This window comes from Callospermophilus lateralis, chromosome 3 (assembly GCF_048772815.1).
Source record: "Callospermophilus lateralis isolate mCalLat2 chromosome 3, mCalLat2.hap1, whole genome shotgun sequence".
Classification (NCBI taxonomy): Eukaryota; Metazoa; Chordata; class Mammalia; order Rodentia; family Sciuridae; genus Callospermophilus; species Callospermophilus lateralis.
Window position 1 is genome coordinate 11406320 of NC_135307.1, and position 21298 is coordinate 11427617.

General features: G+C 38.0%; 1 protein-coding gene across 6 annotated transcripts in view; it reads left to right on the top strand.

Moving 5' to 3' along the window:
* The window catches only part of Dicer1 (dicer 1, ribonuclease III), a 69922-nt gene that overhangs the window by 12267 nt on the left and 36357 nt on the right, over window positions 1-21298 (top strand). For 2 of the 6 annotated variants that reach the window (XM_076849702.2, XM_076849708.2), the window contains exons 1-8: window positions 4358-4448; window positions 11014-11202; window positions 11819-11981; window positions 12847-12977; window positions 13905-14039; window positions 14728-14888; window positions 17543-17711; window positions 19695-20167. In XM_076849702.2, coding sequence (XP_076705817.2) covers window positions 11059-11202; window positions 11819-11981; window positions 12847-12977; window positions 13905-14039; window positions 14728-14888; window positions 17543-17711; window positions 19695-20167 — 1376 coding nt within the window. In that variant the 5' untranslated portion in view covers window positions 4358-4448; window positions 11014-11058. Of the gene's footprint in view, window positions 1-3155; window positions 3222-4347; window positions 4449-11013; window positions 11203-11818; window positions 11982-12846; window positions 12978-13904; window positions 14040-14727; window positions 14889-17542; window positions 17712-19694; window positions 20168-21298 lie in introns of those variants that run through there. The other 4 variants (XM_076849703.2, XM_076849706.2, XM_076849704.2 and 1 more) reach the window with 3 other exon arrangements.

Here is a 21298-nt window from a genome sequence, read left to right on the forward strand (position 1 = left end):
GTGGAGAGGGGCCTGGGAAGTACCGGAGAAAGCTGCTGGTGGATGGAGGTCATTTAGTAAGGTTTATTTATACAGACCAGTGTTGGGGCCCTCTCTGTCTGCTACTTTAGGGAAATGGGAGAATGTATGCCTTAGTTTTTGGTAGAAGGGGCAAAGGAGGGCAAAGAAAATTTTTTTTTAATCTGTTGGCTCTTAATTGCCTTCAGCTCAAAATAAAGGGTCTGCCAAAGCACAGCATATATGAGGGTGGCATGTGTCAATTCCCCGTGGGAGTTGGTGGTTGAAAGTACCGTAAAAGTCTTGTATGATTTAGAATATATAGCAGAGTGCATTTTCTTTGTTGAATCTTAGGATTCATAAAACATTTTAGGTTTTCTTTAAGGAGTTCCTTAACATTTTAAGGGTTTAAGAATTGTTTATAAACAGTGATTCTAGATAGAGATAGTGGAGTGCTTTTTTAAAAGCTACTGTGTTTGGAGCATTTTCCATGTTCCAAGTCCTTTATTTTCTCCTTACCAAGTTCAAGATCTCATATCATCTTTATAATAGACATTTCTGTTTTATAGGCAAGGACACAACCTTAAGGGATAGTGTCGTCTCAATGTTCACCTTGGTCTTCCTGGGCACAGAATCTTTTGCTAGCATTCAGATGATTTTTAAATGAAAGATATTAAAAAAAATATATGCTTTGTACATCCCTGGGGTCTTAGTGCCTCCTAAATCACAGCCCACTTTTCAAATATTCATACCAAGTAACAACAATCTGTTTCTTGGACGTACTAGAGAAACCCTACAATATGCTGCCTACTACACTGGGGAGAGAAAGTTCAAAAAATGAAGATGGAGCTAAATGAGTAAATAATGCATTACACTAAAATGCACCCCCACACAGAAGGACCCAAGCTGTTTGAAAACCACTCCCACTGATCCCCTACTTCTCCTGGAGTCTTCAGCTAACTTCCTAAGTCAAGTTGATGCTCTGGCTATTAATGTGTAGTCACTTAAAAAGCCAATGTTGTGAAAATATAATTCAAAAAACTTCGAACCCCTGGAAATATTTTCCCAAAGGTAGAAGAAAAAATTGTTTTTTTACTGAATAGCATTAAGTCAGACTGTGGTTCCCATTCCAGGCATTCGGGAAGACAAACAGAAATCTGACCCTTCTGTAGATAAGTGGTGTCTGGAAATGCAAACTTTAACTGTGAAAGTAAAAAGGGCTTTCTTCCTGGTCTTAGGAACTGCAATCCAGGAGACAGATTCAGGTGGCTGGGAATCAATGTTTTGAGGAAGGCAAGCAAAGCGGGAATTTACGTTGAGCAAAGAGCGTTTATTTATCACAAGGCAATAAAAATTTTTTTGTGGAGGGACTTCTATTGGAGTTGAGAACAGGTGCTGTGTCAGAAGGCCTGTGTGACTAATAGAAAATGAAAAAAGGAATGTATATACTTATAAAAAATTCATAAAAGTCCTGTAACCTCTTGCTGTGTGTCTCTAATCTTAATCTGTTCCAACTGCCCAGAGTTCAGAAGGTGACCACAGTTCCCATGCCAGGGCCCACCTGCAGTCATGTGTACATGGTCCTCCCTTGAAGGCCTTCCAAAGGTCTTTCAGTGTTGTTTGCATTGTACTTTTCCTTTAATTTTCCAGTGTTTATTATGCATTATGTCCACATTTTCAAGATAAAATCTCTAATTTTCTCATGTCCTTATGAGTAGGTTTTATAATTTGGGAATTATAACTGGGAAAAAATAGCTGGGAAATTGGTGTTGTCTTCCTTGATGATTGCATTTCAGAGATGCTCTTAGGTTCTCCAGGAAACATGCTGTTGTTGAGACAGGAGGCTTAGATCTCCATACACCTGGTGGGAAAGAGGATGAAATTCTGACAAAGGGAGAGAAGTTTCATACCCTTCCTTTCCAGCAGGGAGAATTGAATTTGTGTGTGATCCTCTTGCCTTGCAGTCTACACCCACAGGTGCCTTTCAAGACTTAGGCAGTCAGTTAAAGCAATGCCTTGTTGGCTCCCCCACAGAGCTCTTGTTGCTAGGAACTTAAAGTCCTTCAAATATTTTTTAGTTTTCTTGTATGCTGAAGGAGTGCTTTTGGCATTATGTTAATGCCACAGTATTATTCATATTAGAATGTGCTTTTCCTGTCTTGTGTACTATGGGACTTTAAGGAAGTTGTTCATTTGAACTTGAGTGTAGGAATGAAATCTGATAGTAATTATAAAGTTAGTAATATTGGGATCTGTGTCACATAGTGGGATGAATGAGGTGGAAATTTCGGTAATCAGTTTTGAAAATTCATACCAGGAAGGTCTGGATGCTTTCAGGTGGTTGCCTCTCCTTACTAGTCTTTGAAAGGATGCAGCCTACTACTTTCTGCCTTTAGATACTAATGTGAGTAAAGTCTGTGGGTTTGTGCTAAAACTTGACCAGGTGTCTGGAATGTGATCTGTCTGTTTCAGAGTTATCTTAAAGGACTCCATGAAGCAGAACTTTGCAGGTTTATTATTTAAGTCGTGGTCATCAATTAAAACTAGAAAATGACCTTTGGCTTGGTATTATCAACATAAAATAAGTCACCGTTATACTTGTCATATTTCTTTCTATTGGGTATATGGAATTGTCTAGGAAAATAATTTGGATAAATTAGCAGAATCAAATGATATCTAGAGGATGACACATTAGGCTGTGTTGGTGTGTATATTTTTTGCCTCTTACTAGGTGGCAGTACAGAATGGAATTAAAAATGAGGTGGTGTTAGGACAGACTTTGACATAACAGAAGATAGGAAGAAATGATCATTAAAGCATAGTACTGATTTACCATAGTGTGTGTTAAGTATTTTTAAAGTGAAATTTTACTGGGGGGAATGTTACTTAATGCCAAGAGTTCTCCCTTATATCTAATTGGGTTGTACTAACAAGGTTTTTTCCCCCTAGTTGTAAAGTACATAATATTAATTTTAAAGGGCAGCTCTTTCAGACATCTTCTTGTCTTCCAGTAGATAAGTAGATTTATGAGGGATCTGATTCTGATAAGTTGAATATGAAAATTTGGTTAAGTAGCAACTTGTTAATAACCAATTTCTTAAAGTTGATTTTTAAATATGAGTTGTCTCTTCTAAAATATTTTTTCTGATTGCTTTTAGGTTACCTAGGGTATGAATTAATACAGACTTGGAATCTCTGAAAGAACTTAGAATCAGCATTTTGAGGTAAATATGTATACACTAAAGTAGTAAGGTTATCCCCATCTGCTTTGTTAACATCTTAGCCAAAAAAAAAAAAAAAGTGTATGAAATGAGGAGGTTCAGTCTCCCCATGAATGTCTTGAGGGTTGGAAACAGATGAGTAAAGACAGAGCACTGCCAGGGGAAGTCCACCCATCACAGTAAGCTCATTTGCATGAATAAAATTTGGTGTAATATCTTACCCAAACCAATGTTTACTGGTTTACTGATTAAATATTTCTTACTGATGCTTTATGCTTTCTTAGTTTTTTAATCTATACTCTTATTTAGGAGAGGCACCCCAAATTTAAACTTCTCCTCAATATTAACATTATTAACTGTATTCTTGAACTCTTTTGTTTATAAACTAATTTTATAAAAGAGCTTATAGTGTGAATATAACTGTTCTTTGAGTTTGTGTTTTTAATTTTGCTTTGGGAAAAGAAAATTGTTTGAATTTACACTTGTAGTACAGACTTAATACTAGGTCATGTCAATTTATCAGCCAAGTGCCTCTTCTGTGACCTTCTTTATTTCTTTTGCTTTTTTTTTTTTTTGGTACCTGGGATTGAACTCAGGGATGTAACCACTAGGCTACATTCCCAGCCCTTTCTATTTTTTATTTTGAGATAGGGTTTCTTAAATTGCTGAGGCTGGCTTTGAACTTGCGATCTTCCTGCCTCAGTCCCCTGAGCCAGAATTACAGGCCTGTGCCACCTACTGTTTATTTCTTTTGTGTATGTGAATTTAGGAAACAATGCATAATTACTTTTTCACTTTTCTGTAATCTATAAAGCATAATCTTTAAAATTTACTTAGCTTTGATTTCCTGGTATTCATTTTGAAATCTTTCCTTGATCTTTTCTTTAGGTCCCTTCACTCCCCACCCAATACTCTAGAGTTTCTTGAAGTTAGGTATAATGTTGTTAGAACTCATTCTCTTGTTCTTTGTTGTAAGATAAGACTTCATAACCTAAAATAACTCAAATATTTTTAATTTAAATTTTAATACAAAATAAGGGCCTTTTATTCAGCTCTTTATCAGCAGGACTCTCATGTATGTTCAGTTTACAGGACTCTTACACTTGGCTATTTTTGCATTTATTTTTAGAGCAGAAGCGTGGGCATGCTGTGATTTTCCAATAAACTGCTATCACAATGTCAAAATGCAGTTCAGACAGCAGCAACACAGAGATCTCAAACATTAAAACGGTAAATCTATGATGCGTCATATGTGGAAAGAAGGAAAGAGTTCTTTCTTGTGTTCTGTTATTATTTCTTGTGATGCTGGGAGTTGAACCCAGGGCCTTGTGTGCTCTGTCCCTGAGCTATACCCCAATTGTACCAAGTTATGTTTAAATTAATAATACATAGACACAGTGAAACAGCCTCACTAATTTCATAAGTATAAGTTACTTGACTATAAATTTAAAACCTATAGTTGAAAAACAGTCACTTGGAGTTATTCTTTTGCCTTTGCCAAAGTAGTTAATCTGTGAAACAAAATGTGAACAAGAGTTCTGTGAAACTGTAGAACTTTTACTTACTAACAGGGACTTGGGGCTTTTCATTAGGCCAAGTTTTAAAAAAAAAAAAAATCTGCTTAAACATGACAAAGAAAGTAATAATTGGCAATATTACAGGTTTTCTGTTTTTACATTATTAGATAATCTGTCACGTTTTTAAACTTATATTTACTTTCCCTAAATAGCCCATTACTGGAGCCAGCCACTATATATAAAATGAATGAAAATTAATTTAAATATAAGGACCTTTTGGAAAATATAATCAGAAGGCTTACTCTGCTATCTTCATTTCCTTGTAAATACTCTTTCCTACACTCACCTGTCAGCTAGTAGGTATGGGGTAGGTGGGCTTATCCAAATCAAATAAAAATATATATTGAACTATCCACGATTCTGTTCTCTATCATATGGACATTCATGAATCTCTGACCCACTTGTAAAAACACTTATTTAAATGTATATGTGGAACATTACAGCAGGAAAATTAAGAGGTACAAAAAGTGAGACACATCTTGTTCTTTTTTTTTTTTCATACATAAGTTCTTTTATTTAAAGGAGAGAGAGAGAGAGAGAGAGAGAGAGAGAGAGAGAGAGAGAATATGAATCTTTTTTGTAGATGGACACAACACAATGCCTTTTTATTTTTATGTGGTGCTGAGAATCGAACCTGGGTCCTGCCCGTGCACAGCTCTACCGCTGAGCCACAATCCCAGCCCGCATCTTGTTCTTGTAGAGCATGTATTCCAGTAGAAGAGGGAGGTGTGTAAGTGTGTCTATGAGTGTATGGGATGTGCACATTATAAAGGGCAGATGAGTAGAAGCTGTTGCAACATTTTTATGCACTCAGGCTACATCATTTTTGTCCTGCAAACTTGCACTGTTGTTTTGCCACGTCTTGGGTACGGTTCAGGCAGTGGGTCACAATAAAAATAAGTCTATACAACTTCTGCACTTAACCATTTCACTCAGTTATACATGTGAATCGGAGGTGGATTGTTTATATATTTCTGTAGTTTTAAAACAAGTTTTGGGCAGTCAGGGAGCATTAGACATTTAGCCTACAGAGATTACTTGGGTTGTGGAAATGGTTGGTGACTGACAGGGAAGCGGAAGCAGCATTGTAAGCTGGAAATGATCCAAGTGAGAGGGTAAAGGTGTCATAGAGGCCAGGCAGCGGTGAGTAGGTACAGTGATATCCAGAGTGTTTTTTGGGACCAGATATCATAGATGGATGTGCTTTGATTAACTTCCCATTTTAACATCAAGTGTCTTTTCTATAAATTCTCTTCTGATGTAACAGTTTGTATTACTACTTGCAAGATTTTTTTCCCTGAAAACTGATAGAATCTTGATTTTTCAAAGTTATATGTTTCATTTCTTCATTGACATTTTTTTAAAAAAATATTTTTTTTAGTTGTCGATGGACTTTTATTTAGTTAATTAATTAATTTACATTTGTTGTTGAGAAGCGAACTTAGTGCCTCACACTCAGTAGGTGAGCGAGCGCTCTACTCCTGAGCCCCAACCCTAGTCCTCTTTATTGCCATCTGGTTTGACCTTTCCTTTATGTATAGCCCAGCTGCTGACAGATGCTTTCATTTCATTGTTGTTTAATGGTTTTGTCACTTTTATTTTCAAATTGCTTCTTAGAAACTAATCACCTGTCCTTTTCCCCAAATTCTGATGCATCTCCTTCTTTTCCAGACTCTTTACCTGTTGGTTTATAGGAACAGGATTGTCACTTATGGGTGAGTTGGTCTTGAGGTCACACTGGCATGAGGAACAGTGGAGGTGGAGGACTTGCTTTTCAATAGGAGTTGAGTCTGCTCTGCTGGTCTGGGCCCAGCTTCTCTGGCCTGCCTGCTTTCCTTTGTGACTTTACTATATTGTTTTCGAACAAGATCTGTTTCCTTCCTTGACTCACTGCAGAGGGAAGACTGACCACATTTCCCACCAGTTCATTTTTGAAACAAGCATTTGCTCATTTTCAGTTTAAAAAAAGATTTACTGATAACAGGGGGAAAAAAAACTCCCCAAATTCATAAGAACAAACTAGAAGAGAAATTCTAAGTTTCAAAACTCTCAGAAGCTTCTAGATGGAATTCCTTCCAGTTTCTTGGTGTAAGTGGTGCTAGACTAGTGGTTTCTGTCTTACAAACAAAGCCTCTCAGCCTTCCTGTGATGTGGCTGCAGTCTGTTTCTGATCTGGCTCTTCTTTTTTGTCTGGCCGCTGGCTTACCTTTACCCTTTCCTCCCTGCCTCCCTCCCTTCTTTTCTATTCCATTTATTCCTATTATTATTTTTCCCACCTAGACCTTTTATAAATCACTATAATAGTGATTTAGATTATCACTTGGTTTACTTTTGTTCATGAATCACAGAAAATTCAACTCTAGCTAGCCTGGGTAGGAAGGAAATTTTCTGGCACATGAAATTGAAAAGGCCGTTGTTAGACTGGGCAGTTCACTGATACTACCAGGGACCCAGTTTCTTTATTTTTGTCTTCTGCAGTGTTGGCTTCATGACCCTTCATGACCTTTTCTAGTGTGTAGGGTGATTTCTGCAGCAGATGGGACACTGTTATAATTTCTTAAACTGTGTTCATAGGGAAAGAATGAATTTCTTCTCAACCATCAAATCCTAAAAAAATCCTAAACTTTTTGTCAGTGGCTTAGCATTACCCCGTTTCTCTGGCCAAGGAAGAGTCTTGTGCCTGTGGATTGGTCTGGATGAGAGCAGAAAAATAAGAAACTGGATCCTTGGTGATATCAGTGAGCTACTGCTTGCCTGAGACAGCACAGAGCCAGGGACTGTACCTGTGGAGGAAGTACACAGTGGGCATGCGAGATGCAGCTCCAGGATCCACTGTAACTGTGCCTTTGGCTACATAAAGGAATGAAGTATTTGTTCATATTACAAAACAGAATTTAAGAAGGGACTCGGTAATATCCTGTATGAGCAAGATAAGTATTACTAAGAGATTATCACCCTTTGTTTGGCTTTTGTGGCAGTATCATTCACAAAATTGAAGCCACAACTTGCATTTGTCAACAGACAAACATGTACACACACGTACACAGGCATATTATTCAAAAAATGAAGAAAGAGGTTTATGCTGCAAGAATAAAAACAAGACAGTATGTGCTTTACCCATTTGGCCTCGTTTGCTTTCTGCCTGTACTTATCTGTCTACATGTACGTTCTTTTTCTGAATCATTTGAGAACAAGTTCCATACATCATGGTCCTTTACCCCTAAATACTTGATATGGGTTTCCTAAGAATAAGGAACTACAGTGCAGTTATCAGCATCAGGAATTTTAACATTGCTGTTCTCTACAAGATTTTAAATGGATTCAATAATGTCCTTAATGAATGAAAGAAAGGAATACCTCTGAGATCCCTGCACTTGAAGATAGATTGCAACATATTCACAGTAGCCAAGATATTGAAACAACTTAAGTGTCTGTCAGCAAATGAGTGGGAATACACACACACACACACACACACACACACAAATATTTATCCCTGAAAAAGAAGAACATCCTGCCATTTGCAATAAAACAGGTGAACATGGAGGACCGTATGCTAAGTAAACTAAGCCAGGCTCAGCAAGACAAATTCTGCATGATCTCTCTTGAAATGGAGGATTTTAGTAGGCTTCTTAGAAGCAGAGAATGATGGTTACTAGGGTGCTGGGGGGAAAGGATGGTATCAGTCAGAAGATACAAAGGTTTAGTTTTGTAGAATGACTAAATTCTAGAAATGTTAAGTACAAGGTGAGGACTGTAGTTAATAATACTATATGCGTTTACACTAGAATTTGCTGAGAGAGTACTTTTAGGTATTCTTACCCCCAAAATGGTAACTATACGAAGAGATGGATGGGTTAATTAGCCTGATCATAAACAGTTAACTATATCAAAACACTCTTCCAACGTATCATACTCTTCATCTTTAAGCAGTCTCAACTGTAAAAGAAAGTTCGTTATGGCACTGTTTTCCTTCAGTGTGAGATCCCGTGTATTAGATATTTCAGCAGTTAGTTTTCATGCCTCTTAGAGCTTTCTTTCATCCCAACATTTTCTTAGTTTTTCTTTATTTTTTGGCATTGACATTATTGAAGAATATAGTCTCTTTCCCCTTTAAAAAAACAACATTACTCACACTTGTTGACTATTTTTCTGGAGTTATATATCATTGTTATATGATGTCTATATGAGAAGAAAGGGTACCATAGAGACGAGGGGACACAGCTGGCTCCTGGATGCACCTGGTGTTTGGATGGGGGAGGGAATGGGAGAGTGGTTGGCACTGTGGCACCACCCTCTTTTCTGCTTCCTTTTATCTTCCCTCACCAAGCTTGGGCTCTTCTCTGACACGTCCCACCATGTCCTCCACAGACCTGGCTTAGTGTTGTGGAGTGAAAAGTGAGGTGTCAGGCATTAATGGGCACACAGCCCTGGATAGGGTGCAGCTGCAGTCATGAAGGATAGAGAGGTATCAGAGGACATGGTGGGGATGAGGGGGTAGAAGGTGGCACCTGCCTTAGTCTGGGACCTTCAGAGTGGCATGTTGGTCTCTGGGAGTTAGGTGAACTAGACTTCTGCATGGGGTTCTTAGCCTCTGTTGCTGAGAAAAGAGTTGAACTGCATGTCTCGAGGGCCTGGGGGGTTTGAAGAAGTAGATGCCAGGTGTGGGGCAGAAGCAGTGGCTATTGGGGCTTTGGTTCAGCAGCTAGTGAGCAGATTACTTCTCATAAGGAACATAGTTTTTTGATCTGGGGAAGATAACGGCTTGTTAATGCCTCTCGAAGCACTCTTACTGTGCCTGCACCTTCCTCTGAGAAAGATGGTGAGACCCCTGTGCTCTGCAGGCCCTGCCCTATTGTGGTCTGCAGCATGAGGTGTCCCAAGCCACATCCTTGAGATGGCACTTTGTACTGGCTGGATGTTGAATTTTTATATATATATATACATTTTTTTTTAGTTATAGTTGAACACAATACCTTTATTTTATTTTATTTTATTTAATATACTGCTGAGAATTGAACCCAGGGCCTCACACATGCTAGGCAAGTGGTCTACCACTGAGCCACAGCCCCAGCCCTGGATGTTGAATTTTTGTCAATCCGAATTTGGTATTGTGCCTAGGCATGAAAGAAACTATACTTGAGGCTTCTTGTTGGATTAGGTACAACAACTTAATCACATTTTTGTACCCTGGTTATAAATTTAACATGTTAGGAAGAATCACAGGTTTTGTTTGTCAGAGAAAGAAGATCTGGATTCTCCTTTCAGTTTCAGAGTGACAGCATTGAACCCTTAAGCAGGGTAAGGGAGGACATACCCATCTAAGAGGCAAGTCAGTCCTGCCTATTGATGAACTTTCTCACACAGATTTGAAACCCTAGCCTTCTGTAAAAAAAAAGACTCAATTTTTACTTTATCATTTTACATAATGAAATTTGTGTAAAAACTATGACATATGCAAGAGTGCTTAGGTAACTTGAAAAAATTTTCATTTCACAGAATGGCATTCTTTAATTTATCTGGGGTATATATAGTTTTAAAGATACTTATCTAAATCATCGGTCAGTTCTGTAGTGTGGTAGATTGTCAATTGAGTGAACATCTGCATTCATGGCCTTTTGATAAAATGACATCATTGGGTGAGGTGTTGTAATCTCTTCTGTGGTATGGGCACAGTATTAAGTCCTTCCCTTATATTGTGTTGTTATCTTATCAATAACATCATAGATATTTACTGATAATATATTTGTATATATTTACATGTTATATATACAAGTATCTTTAATAAGGCATTATGCTGTGCATATTTGCTTTTAAAGGTGTAGTATGTTCTATTTCAGTAATATAATAATCTTAATGGATTTAAGAATTAGAATACAGGTAGCTACACCATAATTCATTCAGCTAATTTTCAGTGAATTGATTTTAAAGTTATTTCTTGTTTTAAGTAATAATACAGCAACACCTGTTCAAGTACTTACAACTGTGCAGAAGTCTGATTCATTCTTTTAGAAAAGTTTCTCAGTAGAGGTTTGCTGGGTCACATATAGAATGCTTGACTTTTAAAACGATCTTCTTAGATCAAGAGAAAACTAAAACAACTCTAGGAAGAGTTTGAAATGGCCCCTAGGAGTGATATTCTGATGTTTCTCTTGTTTCCATGCTTTCTTTTGTTTTAACCCTGCATGGTTGTGTAATGGTATTCTTTTTCCCTTTTATAGTAAGCTGTGCTAGGACAAAAATGCAATGAAAGAAACACTGGATGAATGAAAAGCCCTGCTTTGCAACCCCTCAGCATGGCAGGCCTGCAGCTCATGACCCCTGCTTCCTCACCAATGGGTCCTTTCTTTGGACTGCCATGGCAACAAGAAGCAATTCATGATAACATTTATACGCCAAGAAAATATCAGGTACTAATGAAAACACTAATACTGGAGCATTTTTCACTAAAATGGAATAAATTAGCATATAGTTGACACAACTTATAAAACTCATTTACCCTTTCAAGCCTCCCTCTTCTGATTAATTTTCTCATTTGAAACACTTTTGTTCTTAATAGTCCTTTTCTTTTCTAACGTCTGCTGGGTAATTGATTTGTTCTATTTATGAAATTCCTCACCCCCACATCCCCCTGTAACCTCACTGTTCCTTAATGTCCATTTGGGCGTGTCTCTCCTAATGAGCTGGGCAGGAGCTGAGGTTGGTTTCCTAGCGCTCAGTTGTACATGGGCAGAAGCACAGTTACTGTGAGTTTAGTCAGTTGTATTATTGTACCGAAGTAGTCTGTGCAAAAATAGTTCTTAAATTAAATGCCATTTCAGCATCTATTTATATAGCACAGTTATGTATTGCAGGCATTTTATTCCTCTGTTATTCTTGTATAAAGGTGTAGAAAGTTTATTTTGGGGAAAAATACTAGAGGAAGATTTTAGAAAACACTGAACTTTCCTAATTTAAAAATCTAATTTTCTAAATTTTGTCCTTAGGTTAGGAAATGTATAATCTTGTTTTCCACCGTATTTCTAGGTTGAACTGCTTGAAGCAGCTCTGGATCATAATACCATCGTCTGTTTGAACACTGGCTCAGGGAAGACATTTATTGCAGTACTACTCACTAAAGAGCTGTCCTATCAGATCAGGGGAGACTTCAACAGAAATGGAAAAAGGACCGTATTCTTGGTCAACTCTGGTAATAAAAATTTATTTTATCAAATGGTGTGGAAGAGATTGGAAGAGAGTTTTATGTTTGAGCAGAGTATCTCTGTGGATGTTAAGGTATTGAAGGTGAAGGTGACAAATGTGCTTGTTGAAGCTCTGCTAGCAGAAATATTTTCTTTATAGTATTTCTCTGATTTGTTTTATTGTTGTATGTCTTTTGAACGAATTAACTTTTGGAACATAATTTGTTATAGTCATTTTCATCCTTTATGTTTTAGCTTCACAAAATATGTTAAAAGATGCTTGGATATCTTTTGGATTTGTGATTTGGCTATGCCCAGTTATAGGAAGAAAGTTATATGCTCTTAGATACTCAGTATGAGTTTAAAATACTGGTTTTATATGTTTGAGATTATATATCAAAATTAAAAATATCAAGTATGCATCTAAGCTAATAGACTCCTGAAGGTCCACTGCCACTCCTCATCCTAGCTTTTGATGCTGTCAGCATAGATCTGTTCTGAGTACACATGAGACTGTCTTATTTCTTGGTGAAAATGCCTGGTGTTGTTGAGGGCAGAAAGGGTGGATCTAAAGTGGTTGCCACTCCAGCCTGGAAGGGAAAGTCTGAGGTTGGAGGGAATCTACCATAATGAAGCAAGGTGGTGTAAGGGCCCCTGGAGTGAGTGGCAGAGGGCCGGGTGGGGAGTCTAGCTAAGAGCCTGTTGGAGGGGATTTTGACACTGTGATTATGAATTGGGCTGTTTAAAAACTGGTAGATAAGTGTGATGGATGACCATGAGTGTTTCTGTGACTGTCTCAATCATTAGTAGACCAGAAAGCCAATGAAGCAAAGTTTCTTATACTTACATGGAGTGTGTTGTATTTGTACTCAGCAAACCAGGTTGCTCAACAAGTGTCAGCTGTCAGAACTCATTCCGATCTCAAGGTTGGGGAATACTCAAACCTAGAAGTAAATGCGTCTTGGACAAAAGAGAGATGGAACCAAGAGTTTACTAAGCACCAGGTAAGACCTGTAGAGAAATTTCATTTTATAAATCCTACAAGTACTTGACTTGGTTTACAAGATGACCTGTAGCCTTGATTGTCTGGATTAGGTATGAAAATTTCACTTTCCTGCTTCTCAGCCTAGGGACCAGCCCTTGGGCTCTTTCTTTCATTGTAAGGCTCATCTGAAAAGAAACCAAATTACTAATTTGTGTTGCTTTTAATATGTAGAAAAGAAACTGCTTTCCTTGACTTTTACTTACTTGAAAGACACAAGTTCGAGTAACCTGTTTCTGACTTGCAGATAACCTGCTTTCAGGAGACTGCTCTTTAGTTAAATGTATTGACTAGAGAAAGTTTTTGGTTGAGGGCTTTGGATCTTTGATGGATACTCCCTCTGAGATCCATGCTTTGTCAAGTAGCCAGCCTATGCTGAGGGCCTTTTGTGTGTGACACTGGTGACATAGAGTGATTAAGAGATGCTTCCTAACTAACTTTAAACAGCCCATAGCGTACTTTTATCTCACATATTGGACTAAAGCCTTATAAATAAAGCCCTATTGTCCACAGAACTGTAGACTATGAACAGACATTCGGACTTCCAGACAAACTTATCAGTTCTGTGGGGGGAGACTTAGAAGCCATGTGAAATGTTTCTATGATTTAACTAAATTAACAGATTTTATCAGTGAGGATATAGCTATGGGAACCTTAAGAAGGTCTCTCTTATCAGGAGGTTTTTCTCATAATTTTTTGCCCTTTTTTTCCTAATTTACTTTTTGGTTCCAATGAATGAAATTCTATACATTTAGAATTTTTGTTCTAATTTTCAACTAAAAAATTTCTTATTCCTCACATATAATGCAATGGCTCTGTGATCTGATCTCATAAGTATATCCAAGCAGGTAAATGGCATATTGATGTATTAATATCAATTTTATTTTAGGTTCTCATTATGACTTGCTATGTCGCCTTGAATGTTTTGAAAAATGGTTTCTTATCACTGTCGGACATTAACTTGTTGGTGTTTGATGAGTGTCATCTTGCCATTCTGGATCACCCCTATCGAGAAATTATGAAGGTAAATTTTTAGACTTTTTATCAGTCCTCACAAAACTTGAGTATATGCAGCTTTACTTTTAGGTATAAAAGCTAATAATATTAGTTAACAATATGGAGAACTTGGTTCCAGTAAATGAATGACTGATTATTGATGTTTTTATAAATCTATAATGTTTTAAACATTATACTGCAAATGAATTACATATAATAATCTTGTAGCACATCTGATATACTTTTTGAAAAAACAGATCTTTCAAACACACCACAGTAATTCTATAATTTTGCTGTTCTTGGTATATTGATGTTTCCACTGACAAATTGTTTTTTAGTATTTGTCAGTGGTTTTTTTGGTTTTTGGTTTTTGGTATTTATTTATTATTATTTTTATTTTTTTCTCTTTCAATTTTTTTTATTAATTGCTCAAGATAATACAATGATCTTGACATATCATACATTTGATTCAAATAGGGTATGAATTCTCATTTTTCCATGTGTACAGATTGCAGGATCACATTGGTCATACATCCATGTGTGTACATACAGCAATCCTAGTGTCAGTTGTATTCTGCTGCCCTCCCTATCACCCCCTCTCCTCCCCTCCCCTCCCATCACTATTCTCTATCCATTCTACTGTGACACTTATCTCTCTCTCTTTTTTTTTCTTTCCTTCCCCCTCACACCATTGTATATGTATTTTATCATTTTAGCTCTGTGAAAATTGTCCATCATGTCCTCGAATTTTGGGACTAACTGCTTCCATTTTAAATGGGAAATGTGATCCAGAGGAATTAGAAGAAAAGATTCAGAAACTGGAGAAAATCCTTAAGAGTAATGCTGAAACTGCCACTGACCTGGTGGTCTTAGACAGGTAAGCACTTCTAATTGGCTTGGCTTTAGAGGCCTGGTTATGTCTAATAGTAAGCCCTTAGTATCCTTTGTAATGCCTGGTGGACAGCACCTGTGTCTGCCAACAGGCAGCTGTTAAAAGTAGTGAGTGAGACTAAGTGTTCTTTGTAAGTGCTTGCCAGTTCCAGAAACTCACCTTATTAGCCCAGAGAGCAGCAGGTGAAGGCACATCTGCCTTGAGAGAGGACATTGCATGAGCATCAGGCCTTCCCCGCCCTGGGGCCACTGGAGACCGGGCAGCAAAACAGGTTCTCCTCTGTTGCTGTGCTTTGTTGTTCTGACCTTGAGTCTCATAGAATGCTTTGAAAGAACATTAATTTTTTGAGAGAATTGAGCAATATTCCTAAAATATTTAGAAACACCCTTTTGTTTTTAAAATGATTTGCAGATTTCTGAGAAAAATGTTGTTTCTGATTTGTAGGGTTGTCTCCTTGAGGAGGTTACTATTTTGAGTTTCAGTAATAAACACACAGAAATGCACACACACAACCTTAATGATGTGCTTACATTGGTGGAAGAAAACATATATAAATTAGTAGGGAAATGGGTTTTTAGGTAATTATAACTAATGCAGTTCATAAAGTTTTAAACAAGCCTAAGTAGATTACCAAGTGGTGATTTTGTTTTTTGGTACCGGTGATTGAACTGAGGGGCACTTTACCACTGAACCACATCACATCCCCAGACCTTTTTAAGAATTTTTAATTTTGAGACAGGGTCTCAATGAGTCACTTAGAGCCTCATTAATTTCCTGAGGCTGGCCTCAAACTTGCTATTCTCCTGCCTCAGCTTCCCAAGTCACTGGGATTACAGGTGTTTGCCATCATATCCAGCCCAACTGTGATTTTTAGGGTAGTTATGATAAATAGAAAAAGACTGATTTCTCTGGTTATGGATTTGAATCAGACATGGGTTTGATTTCTTGCTCCACTAATTGTAAGCTGTGCGATCTCAGGCTGGTCACTTCCCTGTAGTGTAAAATGGCACTGACAGTGGTTTCATGGGATTCTTCAATGATCACGTTAGTGCCATTTTACATTACACTCACTGTCACATGTAGTGTGCCTGGCATTTAGTAGAGATTTGGGAATTTCTCTTTGTAGACTAAGAGGGAAAGATAACAGTTTGGATCTTGGGCTGACGTATCCAAATGCGTATGAAATACAAACCTGTGGCCTTTAGGCTCTTCTGTTTTTGAGTTTCCTGAGTGTGAGCTGTGATTAGAAGTAAAAGGCTGGGGCTGGGATTGTGGCTCATCGTCAGAGCACTCGCCTAGCACGGGCGGGACCCAGGTTCGATCCTCAGCACCACATAAAAATAAAGGCATTGTGTTGTGTCCATCTACACCTAAAAAAAATATATTAAAAAAAAAAAAAGAAAAAGTGTGCTTTTCTCAGACCTGAATTTTTTTGCTTGGCCTGGTGTAGTGGAAGTTTTTGGGAGAAGGAGCCTATTAGAGCATTTAAGTAATAGCTACTAAGTGATTCTAGGAGTTTGCAGCCATTTTTGAATGTTTGTGGCTTTTAATTTACCTATTTTTTCAAACTTGAGTTAAGTGTACATTCTGATTTTGGTTAAGTGAAGAGTATAGTATTTAAATAGGTCTTTACTGTCTTTCTGAAGTGAAATAATTGTGTGGGCTGGTAGGATATCATGCCATTCATAGTTTATGAAAGGCAGGACAGAGCCAAAGAAATCAGAAATGAGTGAAAACTGGGGGCCAGGAGGGGGTTCCTTTATGAGGATACATTAAAAATTAAAATTGACTTTTGGAAATGTTAATTTCAGAAATTTCCCTCGTTGACTTATCCCCCCTTTTCTGTTTCAACTTCTGAAAAGGAATTGTTATGAGTTCATGAGTACTTTGAACATTTTTTGTTTCTTATTCTGGCTGATAACTAAGGGAACAAATGATGGAATCTAATCCCCAAAACAAAACCAGAAAAACCTGGGATGATAATGAAATCTATCCACAGAGTTCTTTGAACGCCAGCCTTATGCCATTGTTCCTTGTGACCTTAACAGGCCAACGTGGTACAGATAAAAGGCACTTTCTAGTGCCACTCTGAAGGCTCTCCGTGAGTTGGCCTCTGGCCCATGTGGAGATACAAACTGAAACTAGTTAGTCGTGCGTGGGTCCTAATGTCCTACTGGTTTTTAAAAATGAAGCAGAGGGTGTTTGGGGAAAAGTGTGGGGCCTGAATGAAAGAGTCTTTCAGAGGAAGGCCATCCTGAGTTTTGGTAGAAACACTGAACGCCTTCGAACTCTCATTTCCTTCATAATCCTGTGTGAGGATTAAAATGGAGGTTAGGCCAGGTTCTGGCATAAGGCTCACATTGTAGTAGATGCCTGGTTTGTGTTCTCTTTTTCCCTCCTCTTCCCTTCCTTTGGAAAATGTATTATAAACAATGACCTACCAGTTTGCAAATAATGTTACACATTTTCTGTGGAGAAATTGAGTAATACAGAAAAATACTAAAATAGCTACCTATAGACTTATATCATTGCCATCATTTTAGAATATTTCTTAATATCTATACTCTTGTCCTTGTTTTAGAAAAAGTTTTTTTTTTTTTTTTAATCGTGACATTGACAACCTGTTTCTGATCTTAAAGATATACTTCTCAGCCATGTGAGATTGTGGTAGATTGTGGACCATTTATTGACAGAAGTGGGCTTTATGAAAGACTGCTGATGGAATTAGAGGAAGCACTTAATTTTATCAATGACTGTAATATATCTGTACATTCAAAAGAAAGAGATTCTACTTTAATTTCTAAACAGGTAAGCAAATACAAAGTGTAATGAAAAAACTTCTGTTTATAATATTGAAATGAAGATATGCTTCTTAGAAACAAGAGGCTACTTTCTATATATTTTAGTTTAAAGTCTCATCTCCTTGGACATTTTTCATTGAACATGTCATGTTGAATTGAAGATTGAGTTTGCCTGATAGTTATTTACTTATTTACTTACTTACTTACTTAAACTTACTTATTAACTTTCTGTGGTACTGAGGATTGAACCCAGGGCCTCACACATGCTGGGCAAGTGTTCTGCTGCTAAGCTACAATTCCCCAGACCTTCTTACTTTATATGGAGACAGGTCTTTCAAAAAGGTTCTTGCCGGGTTGTCCATGCTGGTCCCTAAATCCATCCTTCTGCCTTAACCTCCTGAGAAGCTGGGATTAAAGGCTTGTACCTCTGCATCTGGCCAGATATGTATATTTTTAAGCCTGATCCTCCCTGATTGAAGGGATGAGGTAGATTCCAAAGCATGGTTATTTAAGTGAAAGGAGTGAGCCCAATTTTTTGTTTTGTTTTGTTTGTTTTTGTTCAGGTGAATTAGTTCCTGCTCTAACCCTTAAACATAGGAATTCTCCCATTGTTTCCTGGTGTCCGACTGGACATAAGCCTGTCATCCTGAGTGCTGAGTAGTACAGCTTGAGAGAGAACCTTTAGGGAGGTGGTCTTAATGAGTTCTACATGGGTGGTACTAATATCCCATTCCCTAGCTTGTTAGAAATGCAAGTTGTGCCCCTCTCCACCTGCGTAATTAACCTAGATGTGGTCCCCAAAACCGAGTTTTGATTTTGACAAGCCCACCAGTGATCCTGATGCATTGAAGCTTGAGGACCACTGTCCTAAGAGTTGGCAGCCATTTTTGGATATTGGTATTGTATTGAATATGGGTTGTACTTTCTCTCATGCTGACTTTTTTGTGGTGTTTGTTTGTTTGCTTGTTGTTGTTTGTTTTTTTGTTTTTTGGTACTGGAGATTCATCCCAGAGGTGCTCTATCACAAAGCTATACCCCAGTCCTTTTTATTTTTTCTTAGGAGACAGGGTCTCATTAAGTTGCCCAGGATGGCCTTGAACTTGTGATCCTCCTGCCTCAGCCTCCTGAGTAGCTAGAGTTCCAGGCATGTACCACTGTGCCGATACCCAGATTTAAAAAAAATTTTTGAATTCTTGCTAAGTCCATGTTCAGTTCAGCATGTCTTGTGCTTGGTGTGTAGAACTAACAGTTCCTCCGTGATAACCTAGCTGTAAGGACTCTGAGCTGGAGTTGTGAGGCATGGCACTCTGGGCAGATTCCAAGATCAGACTCTAGATTTAGCTGGGATTTTAAAGATAAGGAACTCTGCAGTTGTGGTATTTTCATTGAAATAATTCCAGAGAACAGTTGTACAGTGAGTTTGGAACAGTTTCACCTTTACAACCAGAAGTACTGGGCTATCGGCTGGCCAAAATTCACCCATAATCTTACTCTGTTTAATATTCATTGTAATGGAATATTTACATAAGACCCAAGGAATGGTGTACATAGATAAAATTCAAGGAAAATTGTTTTGCTACTTACTTCTTGAAAAGCAAAAGTTGCTGATGGAAAAATTGCTCTACTACATAGTTCTGCATAATTTGGCAAGAAATAAATGATTCGATTGTAGTCCTAACTAATTTCACAGATCTAAAGTTAAGTTTTTCTAGGTTTCATTAACTTGGTACAGTTGCATCTTCTCTCTTTATGTTATGCCTAGATGGTTCTATGCATAGATACATGAAATAGCAGAAGCTAAGAAGACCATTGGTCTGTCCGTCGTCCCCCCCCCCCCCCCCCGAGTTAAGGGGTTAACCTCAGTATTTATATTGGTGCGATAAATTGATTTTGAAGGGCATTTGAGAATGATTTAAGTCCTAGTTAAACCCAGGTAAAAATGCTGCCATGATATATCGCCTAGCATTTTCTTTTTTTTTTTTTTTGGTAGATTCTGTCAGACTGTCGTGCAGTATTGGTAGTTCTGGGACCCTGGTGTGCAGATAAAGTAGCTGGCATGATGGTGAGGGAACTTCAGAAGTACATCAAACATGAGCAAGAGGAGCTGCACAGGAAGTTCCTATTGTTTACAGACACTTTTCTGAGGAAAATCCATGCACTGTGTGAAGAGCACTTCTCACCTGCCTCGCTGGACCTGAGATTTGTGACTCCTAAAGTAATAAAACTGCTCGAAATCTTGCGCAAATATAAACCATATGAGCGGCAACAGTTTGAAAGTGTCGAGTGGTACAATAACAGGAACCAGGACAATTATGTGTCTTGGAGTGATTCTGAGGATGAGGATGAGGATGAAGAAATTGAAGAAAAAGAGAAGCCAGAGACAAATTTTCCTTCTCCATTTACCAATATTTTATGTGGAATTATTTTTGTGGAAAGAAGATACACAGCAGTTGTCCTAAACAGGTAAACCTCTAGGGTTAACCTTTGCTTCCAGGTAGAACAAAGCACCTTTTCGCCTTGTGAGGCTCCAGCTGAAATGGCTCCAGAGCCAGCTGAGTGGTGTCTAGGTGACCTTTGTCAACAAGTTGTTCACTTGAAACACCGCTGGCATTGCAGAGGCGATATTTGTAAACACAATTGCTATCTTTTAAGGCCATTTGACATGACTAAGAGTTTTGTCTTTAAGGGGATGTTAATCTGTTCTGATTTAAAATAGGGAAATAGATTAAGTAATATTTCAGTAAGTATTCCTTGTTTTGTATTTGATTGTTAGATTCAATTCACATATTTATTCACCTTTAATTAAATATTAGCCATTGTGTTAAGCATTTCACATCAAGCTTTCTCCTTCAAGGGATTTTAGGATAAATTTTATCTGAGTATTGTGACTTTTTTAATGTGAATTTTTTCCTTAGTGTGATATGTTGAAATAGCTTTTTAGTCTTGTTCTTATTTCCTGGCATACAGCTCTTTAAAATCCTTAGAATCTTCACGGTGATACGTAAGTCTCTTTGTATACTAATGATGTGATTTATGGCTGCCAGCCCCTTAATAGCTTTAGGATGGGGCTGATCCCTGGAAAAACTGGCAAAATTAGAGGCTTGGGACTTTTACTCCTACCCCAACCTGCAGGGAAGAGGAGGGACTGAACCTGAGTTGGTCACCAACAGCCAGTGATTTAGTCAATTCATGCCTCTGTAATGAAGCCTCCATAAAAATACCAAGGGACAGGGTCTTGAGAGCTTCAGGATAGCTTGACACATGCAGACTCCTGGAGTAGCAAGCCTGGAGAGGGATGGAGGTCTGCCTTCTACCATAGGCTTCCTCCAGGGCATCTCTTCTCCTGTCAGAGTTCTTTGTACTAAACTGGTAAACCGGAGTGTTCCCGACTTCTCTGGATCACTCTAGCACTAGAAGCCATCTGGGGTAAAACCACCAGGGGCTTTATGGCATCTGAAGTTCTGGAGTAGGCTTAGGGGCTTTGCCTTCCAACCTATAGGATCTGACCATACCCAGGTAGATAGTGTCAGAATTAAATTAAACTAGAGAGTATCCCCCTGGTGTCTGCTGCTGCAGAATTGCTTGCTTGATAGG